This window comes from Monopterus albus, unplaced genomic scaffold (genome assembly GCF_001952655.1).
Source record: "Monopterus albus unplaced genomic scaffold, M_albus_1.0 scaffold507.1, whole genome shotgun sequence".
NCBI lineage: Eukaryota > Metazoa > Chordata > Actinopteri > Synbranchiformes > Synbranchidae > Monopterus > Monopterus albus.
This window is the reverse complement of record NW_018128387.1, coordinates 79,317-93,989: the sequence shown is the minus strand read 5'-3', so window position 1 is coordinate 93,989 and position 14,673 is coordinate 79,317. Positions and strand designations below refer to the sequence as shown.

The window sequence follows — 14,673 nt, the reverse complement described above, 5'->3', positions numbered from 1 at the left end:
AGCAAATTCAAAATCTTTGGTGTTTAAAGGTGAAAGTAGCTCTAAACTACATCTCCAATGTGGTTTCTTTCATCGGACTCCATGTTTGATAACTACTGAGTAGTTAATTTTTGTGGATGCCGTTAGCTGAGGGGTTTGCTCTTAAGGTTTGGATGATTTATTAATTATGAACAAAAGAACAATACTTATTGAAACAGATTTGGTTTATTCATTATTGTATTTTAAAAGCATGACTATATTTTAAGATACAGTTGTGTAAAAATGCAGATCATTCCAAAGGAGTCCGTTTTTGCCACTGTAAGTAGTCCCTGTGAGAGTGACATTTTGTGTGAAATCATTCATTATAACTGATATATTAATGTTCAAGTGACAATGTTTTCGCTGGTGAAGATGGAGCTAATTTTAACTTAGGTGGTTTAATATCTAATGAGGCATTGTAGTGTGTTCTTGACACTAATATGCTTTGCTTATAAAATCTATAGCTGTCAAATTATTTGAGTTAAATGGTGAAGTTGCATCTAACAAGTACAAGCATGTTAAGTTTGTCTTTAAATACTCCACTTAAATACAAGGAAAATATAAATATATATACTGTACTTTCCACCACTGGGAGTGACTTTGCAGAACCCCATTATTAGCAAATATGTTTAGGTGTGCTAACATTCTAAACACCTGGAAGCCATAACATGAGAACTATGTCTGATATTGCTTGAAAAAAATTGTTCTTGAAGTGAAGTTTAAGACCAGACAAGAGCCCATAGAGTTTCTTTTATTAGATTAAATCACAACACAGGGAGTAGTGCAGCCATGTTGTCAGGGACACAATACATGCTACAAAAGAATTCTTGTACACGGTTGCCTTCGCTTACATTTGGTATCTTGATAGCAATATTAGTAATTACAAACATTGTCTGGCCAAAGATGTTCATGTAAAGAAGTTCAGATTACAGCCTTGATGAGGACAAGCTACACTGCTGAGAAATGATGATGGACTGGAATGCTAGTTCTTTATTGCAATAATGTATTTTATGACACATCACATCTCCTTTAGCCTCCTTTAGCTCTTAAAACACCACAAGTATTATGCAGCGTTGGAAAGTGTCTGTGCTGTTTTGAGACAGGGCCAGGTAAATTAAGGATACAAGTGATTTAACAGGTTATTTCCAAATCATTTCTTCTCTGCATTGAGTGTGTATCAGTACGTGTACAATGGGGGAGAGAAAGGAGTAAAAAAGTACAAAAAGACTGACTGACAGGTAAGATCAATACATAGGGGATGCTGGGGAGGGCAAATTGTTCAATCTATTAAACACATGGCTTTACAATAAGGGCTCGCCTCTAGAAGTTACAGTGTACAATGTAACACCATTCACTGCTCCTCTCGCTGCTTCAGCTTCTGCTGAATATGACATTGTTGCACTGGCCTTTTTTCTACTCTTAAAGAATTACAAAAAATCCCCTCTAATGGATTAATTGCACTGATATGTAACCTGCAAGCTAACAGGAAAAAAGTGGATGTGACGGTGACACATAGGTCATAACTAGGTTTGATGCTGTCCAACTATAGAGGAAAAAGTTTTTATTCCAACTCCAGCTAAAAGTGTATTCTTTCATTCTCTAGGGACTCCTGATTTAAATATTTAATCTCACTTGTCTCTAGTCCATTTGCTTAAATGATGTATCAATTTAGCCTTTTTTTTTAATCTCTGATAATCTTTCAAAATGATGGGGCAGGGTTTCAGTTCTTAGCAACATTTACTACAGATAATCCACAAGGAAACATGCTCCAACAGTTTAAGTAAGCATTTAAGAAAAAAAAGTCCCAATCACAAAAATTACATCCCAAACAATGATACTTGTAGAAGGACCTGCTGCAATATGATTTTTTCTTGTTTCCCCAGCTGTCACTATGCTGCTTTGATAAGGCGTTCTGTCTTTGATTACGGGATGCAAAAGGAGGACATTTTTAAGGCAGAACCGAAAAGCATGCAAATTAACTACATTTACATTTTTACTGACAGTACAAGCATGTTTTGGAAGGAGAAGTTGGACAAACGCTAATCAAGCTCTGCTAGAGCTAATATTCGAGACAATGGATAGAGTGTCTTATTGGAGGCAGATACATTATCATAGGAATTTGGTTCATCTGACATTACTCAGTATTATGAAACACACAGCTAGCGCCAGTAAACTTGGTTCAATAAATAGAGTAGCGGCAAATTCAATGTAGCACATCACTGATGCGCAAGCTTCAATAAAATGAGATTGTATGGAAAATACTTTGCACACTTCACATTTTGGCAGTTGATCTTTAAATAATTTAAATATATATCCATATTTATCTATCTATCTATATTATTTAAGTGAGGTGTTCATATGCAGTGAGAGATTGTGTGTTTGTGTGTGTGTAGTGTGAGTGTTTGTGGTGTGTGTGCAACCGCACTCTTGCACACGGACACTGTTGTATGTTATGTGTAGATCTATTTAGAGCAAATAACATTCTCATGCACACGAGTGTTTCAAACACAAGAAGCAGATCCATTGAAAGGTAGTCCAAGCATTATTTTTCTGTGGAAATAGCTGCAAACTGAATGGAACATGAAATTCTTTCTGTGCAGTCCGTGGCGGCTGGTGGAGCTCTCTGCTTGCCCTCTGGCCTATTTCTGCAGATCACACTGCAGCAGTAATACGATGGACGGGTCACTTTTGGCCGCCTCTTTGAACTCCTCCAGCGTGATCTGGTCGTCGTTGTTCTTATCCATCTTGGAGAAGATCTTGTCCACCCTCTGCTCGGGCGTCAAGCCATCCTCGTTCATTTTCATCATGATCACTGTGCCCACCATCTTGTAGATCGCCTGCCGGGGGAGAAAGAAGACAGTTTAGAAGAGATAGGGTACATTTCAAGAGTCTTACTACATCCACATTTCCTTCACATGTCATCTGAAGCAGTGACATAGGTAGGTTGTAACTGCTTTATAGTGTCTTTTGATACCTTGGAGCTTGTATTAGTATTATTATTATATAACTACAGGAGCACACACTGACTACAGCCTTCACTTGAAGCTTTGTTCACTGATGTCCTCCCACATGACAAAACAGATTGTGAACTAGTTATCTCTGCATGCTTCCGCTTAACAAGTGTGAAATAAATGTATTCTCTATTTATACCGTATGCAGATAATCAAATAAGTTTTATCCAAATTAAAAAAGCTGATCAATTATCTACATCATATCTATCTATCTATCTAAACCTCCTCCTGGTTTCTGCTTGTGTTATGTTTTAATTTGTTTGGATCTTGTTGTGATGTTTTAATGTATATGCTAAGATACTTGTGAAGCACTTTGGTATGAGATTGTTGTTTTAAATGCGCTATATTAAAAAAAATTGCTTCTGATTTGATAAAGTGATTGCAGTGTTATATGTTAGTGAATAGAAATGAGGTTAGTACCCAATAAAATGTATTTGTTGCTCAACAACGAAAAAAATTCCTTCTCTCAGTCTGACTTGAATATTAACATTGAGACAAGTTAACAGGAGAAACAATGAATGAGATCATGAATCTGAAAATCTGTCTGACCTGGATCCATTTCTAGATCACAGGAGGATCAAGGATCAAGCAATGATACCATAAGGAAACTGGAATGAACCCACAGAGAGGGAGCAGGTTTCTGGCTCCCTCAAGCAATATAAAAATACCACAAATTCTAGATGAGTCTGCTCTAAACCTGTTGTTGCTTATTTCATATATTCTGTGTTAGAGACTAGTATATCTTCAGGCCTGGCAGGCACAGCTGAGTCAGCCCACAGTAGCACTGTAACAAGGAGAGGAACCTTAAAAATAATGTTATAAATGTGAGAACTATGGCCAACATGTAATTATCTCTGCTTCTAACTTGAAAGAGCAACATAATAAATAACTGGTACCTTTAACTAGAATGTAAGGATTTGAGAAAATTAACACCTGATTCAATGACTTCCCTTAGAAATATGTAGCACATGCGAAATCAACACCTTATTCAATAACACCTTATTTAGAAGGTCTGCTATTTCCTAATAATTTCTGAAACTTTCCTGGAAAGAACCATGTAGTACAGTATGTTACTAATCACAGAAACATAGACAAAAATCTTTGACAGCTATTTTTAGTTGGTCATTAAATGAATTTTCATGAAAGAAGCTGCTCAATTTAAACCTGTTAATATTTGCTATTTATTTATTTAGTATTTGAAATGTTATTTGTGCTAGCTTAGCATTTAGAAGTGTGCCAACTAATCATTTTCTCATTTTATCTATAATTAATACCAAATTACATGGTTCTTTCCAGGAAACTACCTAGGAAATATTTGGAAATAAGCTGGAATTTACAGGCCTGTAAAATAAAGTGTTACCCATTATCATTTGCTGTGTTACCTCGATGATCTCCAGCATCTCCACCCTTGTGATCTTTCCGTCTCCGTCCAGATCATACATGTTGAAGGCCCAGTTGAGTTTTTGCTCGAAGCTGCCTCGTGATGTGATGGACAACGCACAGATGAACTCTCTGAAGTCGATGGTGCCATCGCCGTTCTTATCGAAGGTCCTGAAGGCATGCTGGGCGAACTTGGATGCATCACCGTAAGGGAAGAACTGGTGGAAAAAGTAAAAGGTGGAAATATAAGAATACTTTTTCTGATTATTTCTTAAAGTGTTGGTTCCTTGTAAAATCATTTTATAATCTCACCCTGCAAAAAACATTCACCCAATACCTTTGATAAACTTGAGAAAATGTAGGTAACGTGTCAATACAAATATCACTATCTGGATGTGTAATATATTCGCTCTAGTTTCAGTTTGGTAAAACCTGCCAGACAGTTTCATCCATCCATCATCTATACTGCTTATTCCAGAATAGGGTCACGAGGGGGGCTGGAGCCAATCCCAGCTGACACTGGGCAAGAGGCGGAAGACAACCTGGACAGGTCACAGTCTAATACAAGGCTGACATGTAGACAAACAACCACACACACTCCCTCCTACAGGAAATTTAGAGTCGCCAGTCCAACTAAGCTGCATGTCTTTGGCATGTGGGAGGAAGCCGGAGTACCCGGAGAGAAGCCATGCAGCCACAGGGAGAACATGCAAACTCTGCACAGCTCGAACCCGCAGCCTTCTTACTGTGAGGTGGCAGTGCTAACCACCACGCTGCTGTGCCGACAACTTCTTCCACTTAATTAAATTGGTGAACATTCCAATATAAAGTTCAAACAAAAAACTAATTCTCTCACCATGCAAACATCACCCAAAAGGCACACCAGTATTCAGAAAGAAAATAAATACATAAATAAATAAGCTGTATTTGCCTTTACTCTCCAAAACCAGTGCATGACTTGTGCTCTGTTGTTGTGCAGCCTGTTAGGTCATGAACTGGAGATTAGAGTGTAAAACCTCTGGTGTGGCAAAGTGGTGCAGATCATGTGTCATATATAAAACCTTACTAAAAATGAGTGAGGCCTCTGTCAGTTTTTGCCAGATCATGTGGCAACTGGATGGAAGAGGAAGATTAATGGAAACAGATGGGGTTATCTGGAAACAGAATGACAGAGAATGATTTGCTTTTAAAATGGGTGGCCATGGAATGCCTGCAGTAATTAAGTAAACTTTGATTTCCTGTTCCCATCCAGTGCTTTTAAGCTCTACCTTTGCAAATGTTATTGATCTGTGCTCACGTGAATGTCTGTGTAACCATCTGTACTGTAAGGTGGCTTGCAGAGTTGCCTTATAGGTTAGTTTGGGAAAACTGTCCCCTCAGACCATCTACAGGCTGCAGTCTTTCCTGAAATTCTAGTTCTAAAATAGGCAACAACAATTACAATGTAGGCTTTATTTACTGATTGGAAGTGTGTTTTCCTGCACAGGAAAGTCAGGGTCACTGCCATGCAGCAGCCATTCACTCACTCAAACCTTCACACACCAGATGTGTCCTGACACATAAATACAAGTACTCCAGCTACTCCAGGCCCTTCTCCCTCACATCTTCCATTTGCAGCACTTTCATACTGTTTCCATATGCAGACCTAAAGTTTTAAAATTTATGTCCATTAAAAATGGTATAAACTCAAATTATTATTATTATTGTTATGTTCTTTATTTATACAGGATAGACTGAGCATATGCTGATTTACACAGCAATGCCCTGTGTACAATTAAAAGTCACAGACAAAGAAATAAAACAAAAATTAAAAACATGATACAAAAAAGCATTAATGAAAGCAGTGACAATCAGGAAGAAAATGACTGTTGAGAGTTATCAGCTTTCATGAGTCCTTTGGGTCTCTGCAGCCCATAGTCTCACTGTGTTACGATCAAATTTGAGTTAGCTCATCAAATTTAATTGGAGGGTGGCATGTTTCCATTGACTCATTACAAGAAGATTCTGGTTTCAGGTCCAGGCCAACCTGGTGCCTTTCTGTGCAGAGTCTGCATGTTGTCACCACTGCACCACAGAGCCACTAGCACAAATCATTCTTAGTTGTTAAAAATGCTTCATGTCAAGTTCACAAGGTTTTGCCAAATACATTATGTGTAATACTCCCAATAAAATACACTTTCCATTCCACAGGGCAAGAGTGAAAAAGATAAAAGTAAATAACATGGTTTTTGCCATTTTCAGATGCAGAATGTAGTAAAAATCAATTACACTCAACCTGGATCTGCTTCCAAAATCAATGGCTCACATTTATTGTATATAACTGAGTAAATATGGATTAGCTGTGTTGTCAGTACTGACTAAAACTTAAAGCTCCTCTGCATGCGCTACATGAACACAAGGTTAGAGGTTAATGCAGTAACTCTGTGGATGACAGCTGAGCCCCTGTGTAGTTCGTCATCTACTGCAGACCATGGACCCTGTGGGTGGCTGCAAGAAGCAGAACGATTCATTAGATACAACCTTCTATTTGACTCCTCTGGTAAAAACTCTTAGAGCAGGTCCGTAATCTCAGCTGAGGGAGGCTGTTCTCTGAGGACTTATGTAAACAATTGTTGTAACAGTCTTTGTAAAGGGAACAGAGAAAACTAGAAGAGATATTCTTATTTTAGTCTGCTCGCACAAAGATAACTGAATGTATATATTCAACACCTTTACGCGCCACCATCACAGGCAGCTTTGGGGGTTCATTGTCTTGCCCAAGGACAATTTGACTGCAGGCACCAAGATTCGAACCCTCAACTTTCCAGTTGGGAGACAACTGGTCTACCCACCACACCACTGTCGAATAGGATGCTCTTGAAATTTGTGTTACTTCTTTGGCTTTGTTTGTTAATATTCAGGTTCCAGTCAGTGCCAAACAACTTGGAAGAAATGAGTCTACCCTTGTTATTTTAATATTTCAACTATTGGCCAAAGTCAATAGATCCTGCCTTTACTGATATTTGCAGGACTAAATGAAAGAAAACTAGCTGAGGAATCATACATTTTCAAAAGGAAGTCAGGTATTATAAGTAAGATAGGCCCTAAAGCACATTTAAAAGTGGTCAAAAAGAACTGATAACCAAATAATAGATCTGACACTGTGCTTGACTCAATCAGTTTCAGCATTTTATCCATCTTAAAGCTGCATTAACTGATTTGTTTGGTCACTAGGCGGCAGTGGAAACATGCTGTAAAATAATGAGTTTCAAGATGCTGAAAACCTTAATAAAACTGGGACTGCAGAGACAGGTGATAATTAGCCTATCTGTTGGTTCATTACTATGAGCAACCACTATCACATTACACAGAGTCATTATGTCCATTATTAATAAAAAAAAAAAACATTGATTATAGCTTGCTTTAAACTGCAAAATAGAAGACAGACCTTCCGAATTAAAGGGAAGGAAGGGAAGGAAAAAAGCAAGGACGCTGTCCTAGCCTCTCTTAAGAGTAACACCTCTGACAGCACTGAAGTCCCAATAGGGGCGGAGTCAAGGTAATGAATTCTAACAGGAAAGGCAAGACTGCAGTGGATTGGAGATGACATGAGAGTGGAGGGAGGCAGAGAAATCAAGAAACAGAGAAATAGGAGGTGGATAAGAAAGACAGGGTTAGACAGAGAGTCGGTTCAGGAGGCAAAACTGCATATCTGCAATAAGGTCCCACCCATGTAAATTCTGCTGCAGTGAGAAATTAACAGACAGAGAGAAAGAGACAGAGAGCAGGGTAGAATGAATGCCAATGAGCAAAATGATGAAGAGAGAGAAGAATGGAAACAGGAAAGAAAAGGTGGAGGAGCAAAGTAAAATGAATGTGACACAGGAAGTGTTACAGGGAGTGTGCCAGTGATAGAGCTCAGTTTCCCCTAACCAGGCCCCTATCTGGCCTTCTGCTCCAGAGAAGCCAAACTAATTTGAGGAAGGAAGGCCCCTTGGGACAGAGGGCTGGTGCTAGGCTGCCAAGATGAACGGGATGCTACCTGACTCTTTATGCACAAATTCAATGTGGCTTCCTTCCCAAGAGTGCTGCCTCCTTCATCTGTGTGGCCCTGCCTGGGCTCATCAGTCCAGCCTCTTTAGGAACTGGAGGAGGCGCGTAGATGTGAAGGGATGATGTGGGAGGACAGAGTTGAGGGAGGGGAGGGAGAGGGAAAGTCAGAGGGAGGAAAAGGTGTCAGGAAAGTGATGAAGGACAGATGCTGAAGAGTGAAAGGGGAGGGAGGGGGAGAGAAAGCTACCGCTGGCAAGTTATGAAACACTTTGTTATGTAAAAATGGAGCCAAGAACAGAAGAAAGTGGGACAAGGTGATGAGAATGTGAAATTCCTCCATCAGAGTGTCTGTGCTTTATCTTGTGTGTCTGTGTCACATGTAAAAGCACCAAACATCAGAGAAATAATAATCTTCAAAACAAATCTTCACTAGATGGCACACAGTCACCATTTAATGACCAAAAGGAGCCAGTCAAAACCTGAAGTGACTGTTTTTTGGCCTTTACAGCTATGGATATTAGCCTGTTAACATTTCCATTAAGTCTTATTCCGCTCCTGATTTGGCTCACTCTTGCCGCCAAGGCTGTTTGATATGGCTGTTCAGAGCCGGCCATCAAAGGACAGGCTGATTGCCAGACAGTTTCTGTCCACTCAGGGTAGAGCCAGGAGGACCGACACAGCTGGCTTAATAAAGGCTAATGCTGTTGTGTTAGTGTGTGTCAGTGAGTGTGTGGCGAGGCCTAGTCTGTCCAACAGATCCCATACCCCATTACCTGACCTACACACAAACACACAACTCAAAACACACTGCTGTTAAATGGAACATTAAAGCCTTCATAATAAGCCTGCAAGCGGGCACTGGTGCTGATCCAGAAACTGGGAGAAAGAAAAGACAAAAAAATCGAAGGGACACAAAGAGAGGAGGGACGGGGGGGAGAAAAAAGCAAGAGTGGAAGAAAAATTGTGTGAAAGAGAAAAATGCACTTCACTAGTCACACTTCACATGAAGGCCATTTCACACTAACAGAACAGAGAATGCCTGCAAGAACAGATGAATATTACAGTTCAAAACAGAGTGAAACAGTACAAACGAGGGGGATGGGCATTTGAAGTCGAATAATTTAAGCCAATTACTTGATTAATAGTGACATCACAAAAGCAGCTATATTTGTTCCTGTTGTCACATGAGTGTTTAGGTGCATTTTTCGTTGTTGCTCCTTTGTTCCGTGTTGTAAAAGGCTCCTCATCGTACTGATAGAACCGTGGAAAGAACTGTAGCTTCATTCTGCACACTGAGCACACAACTTTGTTGTCCAGCTGAGTAAAATAAGCAGACATATCTCCTGCTTGCTCTCCAGAGAAACAGATTGACCGAAACAGTGTCATAAATTTTAGTTTTGCTTCTCTATGATGTAAAAAACAAATGTCTCCAAGAAATTACTTTTCCCTCCCCAATATCTGACAACATTGGCCTCTCATCAAATGAGAAGCTCATCAGTAACAAGCAACAAATGACTAGTATTTGAAAATAATTTCAGAGTTAGGTAATAGCAATGTTCCATCCAGATGTGTATTTAGTTGCCCCTGCCTGCGCTGCCAGCTCTTCAGATAGCAGTCAAGCTGGAGAGACATCTTGCAGCTTAAAGGGTTAGAATTTAAATGTGATCAAGATTTATTTACTACTGTATATGCACAATCTGTTACAGCTGGTGTAACTGGATTTCTTGTTAGGGTTTGCCCCCCTCGCCAGGAGGGTGAGGGAGGACTAGGGGCAGGACACAAGATAGCTGACCCAGGTGCTAGTACAAAACAAACGGTTTAATTTTAAACACAACAAAGCAACACAACAGTGTCCAGAATACATACAAGCGAAGGGGGAGTGACAACAACGGAAACCAGGACGAACAGGTACACTTACAACTTAACGGCAGGAGTACGGAGAGCAGGAGGATGAGGACAGACAAGTGAAGGACAGAAAAAAGTAGCAAAAGAAACCCGAAAAATCAACAGCACGGGGACCGTCAGCGTTGAGATCTCGGTACCTCCTGCGAAAAGCCCAAACGCGAATAGTTCAAGCCAGAACGCACAGCGACTGTCAGCGTAGCCTTCTATTCTACGTTTTCAAGTGTCGTTAACATTCACAATGACATAAACAATGATCCGGCGACAGCGGAGCTTCTGCCAGAGGTTTAAATAAGAACGTAATCATCGGGATGCACCCCAGCTGTGTGCGCCGACAAACCAGCCACCAATCACTGGAATGCAACACAGCTGAGGCGCAGAGCCCACAAAACGGAGAAAACAAAGAGACAAAAAAGGAGGAGAGGCAGCGGCCGCCGAGCGGCCCTGACATTTCTGCTGAGTACCAAAAGTAATAAAATTACTAGAGAAAGTAAGATCATAGGTAAAACTGATCTGAGGCACCCTTCCATATGTCGTTTTACATCTTTCTAGCTTTTTGGAGCATATTGACAGATGTACAGTAGTTTGACAGTATCTCCCCACACATGGACACACCCTGCTATAATAAAGCAGTAATGGATCTGTTTTATATATTCTTTGGGCAATCAATTGATAATTACTTTCACTTCCAGATGATCTGTTGATTGTTTTATTATTTAATTCATTATTTTGTTTATAAACTGTCAATGCCACAACTTACCAGATGGTTCGGAGTTTTAATCATTTGGCCAGTACCCAAACCTCTGATTTCCTACATTAAGGTCCACATACAAGATTATTCCTGAGCTCTCAACCACATATCCCTGTATTATAGTTTAGAAAATGCTCTATTTTTAAATTCTTATTTGTGTCTTTAAAACAATGACTCTTCTCAAATTATTAAATTAGAGGCCTGCTTGTCTGCTGAGAAATCCTGGATGTCAGATCATTTCTTGTGCCTTATTTCAGATAAAAACTGAGATGCTGATCATTGGCTCGGCTCGACACAGACACTGGTCACTCTCACCAACTGTTTGTTTTCTCAAAGTTTGACAGCCAAGAGTCTTGATTATACGTTTGATCAGCACATTAAAGACATCACCAAAACCAAAACCGCCTTTTTTCACCACACGCATCATAACTAAAGTACTGTCTTTTCTATGTCTGGCTGATGCAGTGACCCTAATTCCCACTTTCGTCATCTCGACTCGACTGCAACATCTTGTTCTCAGGCTTGCCATGTACTAATATTGAAAGTCTTCACAATGCTGCAGTTAGAATTTTAACTAAATCCAGAACATTAGACCGCATTACACCAATTTTGTCTTCCCTTCACTGGCTCCCTATCAGTGTTAGAACAGACTTTACAGTGCTTCTAATGACTTAGAAACTGACATAAATGGGCCATGTCCCTTCATACTTGTCTGATCGCCTCAAACCTTACATTCCATCCAATCAGAATACAGGGCTCCTGTCTGTCCCCAGAGGTACGGCCTTTTCCTATCATGCCCACTTCCTCTGGAATAACCTCCCTGCTAACATAAGCGTACCTCTCTCTATATTTTGCCCACCTTGTCCTTGCTTCTTACTCAGGCTCTCTGTCATGTGACATCTCCCACTCCTCCGGCTGTGTGGGCCTCATTTCTAGATGGATCTGGATCATCTTGCTCCAGAATTCCCAGCCTCTCCCTTGTCTCTCCCTCCCTCCCTGTATGCACGTCAGTCTCTTCTTTCTGGCATTTGTTTTTTCTTCTTATATTTGTGCGAATGGTGTGCTTCAGCATTGCCTCGTCTGTCTGTGTAGTCTGTCCTTCTTCCACAATTTCATGATGGAGAGGAGGTTGTGTGGCTCGGTTCCAATCTGCTGGCAGTACTTGAAAGCTGTTCGACCTGCTCCTGAGACATTATATTTACTATCTATAATTTTGTCATTTGATTGTCAATTCTGTAAATCTACTATTTTGCTCTATTGTGTACTGGAAAAAGCTAGTAAGTGGACTTTGAGTTAAGATTTTTGTCAAACTTTTGTTTCAAAAAAGAACTTTCAAGCTAAACTCAAACATCTGTATTACATAATGACGCAGAAGAAAGGTACTTGCAGTCATTTTAAAGCTGCAGAAAACAACATAATGTCAGACCCAGAACTTTCTCTGTGTGTGCCTGTTGTAGTTAATCACACCTAACAAAGCCACTACATAGGAAAGCTGACAGGCAGCAGACCTGCCTAGATAGACCTTTCCCTGTCCACACTATCTCCTAGAAGAGTGAGTTAGATGTCCCATTATCCCTGCCCTGAACTGCTGACATGATGATGGCACTACCTGTCAAGTGTTCCTCTATATTCTACTGATGGTGCCTGATTCAAATCGATCCCTCTCCATATCCTCTCTCCTTGCTGCTTCCGTAGTGCAGAGGCGCATGCTAAACATAACAGACACACACACATGCACAGAGCTTTACTGTTAACTGCTCAGTGACCAGAACAACTGGAACATCAGAGAATAGAATAAAATAATACAACAGCATAGATCTGAGTTGCACACCTAGTAAGAATATGTGGTCTAATACTATTAATATTTCTATTTGGCTTTCTTGAAGCTTGCATGATCATTTCTTTTATGGATCCTACACAACACTCTTGTGTGTACTTCCTCTATTGCTATCAACAATATAGAGCCGGTTTGCCATTGACTATTCATCTCCCCAGCACTCAAGCACAGGTTTAGAGGTCAATCTGAGACTATAAGTTGCTTTACAAAGCAACTGAGGTCTTTATTCTTCTATTAGTGATACACTTAAAAATGAGGCTTTAGCTTTGACTAGTTTCTTACATTTTCTGTCATTCCACTGTGGCACCACAGGGCTTTGTAAACAACACCTTATTTTGTATCTCATTGCTAACATTCTCGAGAACAGTGGATCCTATTTGGAGAAACACACCAGCAGGACCTTGGCTTGACAGCACTGGCTGTCACTGCATGTGGCTGTTTACATTGCTTCATCAAAACATCACTTAGATGCTGCTTCATTGAGTTGAATGCATCAGCTTGAGAGGGAGAAAGACAGGAATAATCCATTGCTGGGGTATTTACAGCGTGTGTGAGTCAGCAAGAGAGAGACAAAGCTCATGTGCACTCTTACATAAACCCTCAGTGACATGCCAGGCAGATAGAGAAACTCAGCCAGCACACTGCTGGAGTTTTGGAGTGCCTCCAAACCTTCAAGGTCTGCAGGGACACAACACACACACACACACACACACGTGTTTTCATCACTTATTGGGTCCCTATAGAGACATACATTCACTTCCTGGAGAATTACCCTATAACCTTAACCATAACCACTTCCTGTCTCGCCCTAACTTTAAACCAAGTCATCATGTTAAAATTTAATGAGTTATATTTTGGGGACTTGCTTTTTGTCCCGATCAAGACATCGAGTCCCCACAGTGTAACTGTATAAACAGATTTATGTCCCCACAACACAAGTAATTCCAGGCCACACATATGCACACAAAACACATATAGTACACACACATACTCAAATCCCTCTGCTGTGTTAAATACATTTTAATCATCATCTTTTTCTGTCAGATGGGTGTCTGTTGTGACATCAGTGGCACCAAAGCTGAACAAGTAATTTGTTCCTGAAAATGTTATTAACAATAACTACGAGAACATAATGAATTCACATACACAAACTGAGAACAAATGCATGCTGACATGCTTACAGAAAACAAAGATCACCAGCACCTCACTGCACACACATGTACACACACATGCACAGATCACTGTAATTCAGGCAAACATGACCAAAAAAAAAAGAAAAACACTCAAATACACAGATGCACAGGTAAAACAAACACGCCAAAACATTTGCAGGGACATGAGTGCATGCACACACACACACAGCAGGTTTTGACAGGATCACACCCTTACATCGGAGCAGAGCTCCTCACACAAGCACACTTGTACTTCTATCTTTGTGATGACACTCAGTGACATAAGGCATTCCCTAGCCCCTTACCCTCACCTTAACCATCAGAACTAAATGCCTAATTCTAACCTGAACTCTAAAATCAAGTCTTAAAAAAACAGTGAGGTCCAAACAAAATGTTCTCACTTTTCAAAAAAGATGAAGGAGATGATAGCGGACAAGGAGGAGAGGAAGGAGAGGAGAACTCATCAGCCACTGTTCATCCGGGGGCTCGAAGTGGCGAGGGTGAGCAGCTTCAAATACCTGGGCGTCCACAACAGTGAGGACCTCACTTGGACACTTAACACCACAGATG

At 40.3% G+C, this 14,673-nt stretch overlaps 1 protein-coding gene across 1 annotated transcript in view; it reads right to left on the bottom strand.

Annotated features, from left to right (window-relative positions):
• Positions 1–753: 753 nt before the first annotated feature.
• The window catches only part of vsnl1a (visinin-like 1a), a 41,458-nt gene continuing 27,538 nt past the window's right edge, over positions 754–14,673 (bottom strand). Inside the window, exons 3-4 of the mRNA XM_020588165.1 lie at positions 4,412–4,627; positions 754–2,855 (exon numbers count right to left, since the gene is read on the bottom strand). Coding sequence (XP_020443821.1) covers positions 2,658–2,855; positions 4,412–4,627 — 414 coding nt within the window. The 3' untranslated portion in view covers positions 754–2,657. The remainder of the gene's footprint in view (positions 2,856–4,411; positions 4,628–14,673) is intronic.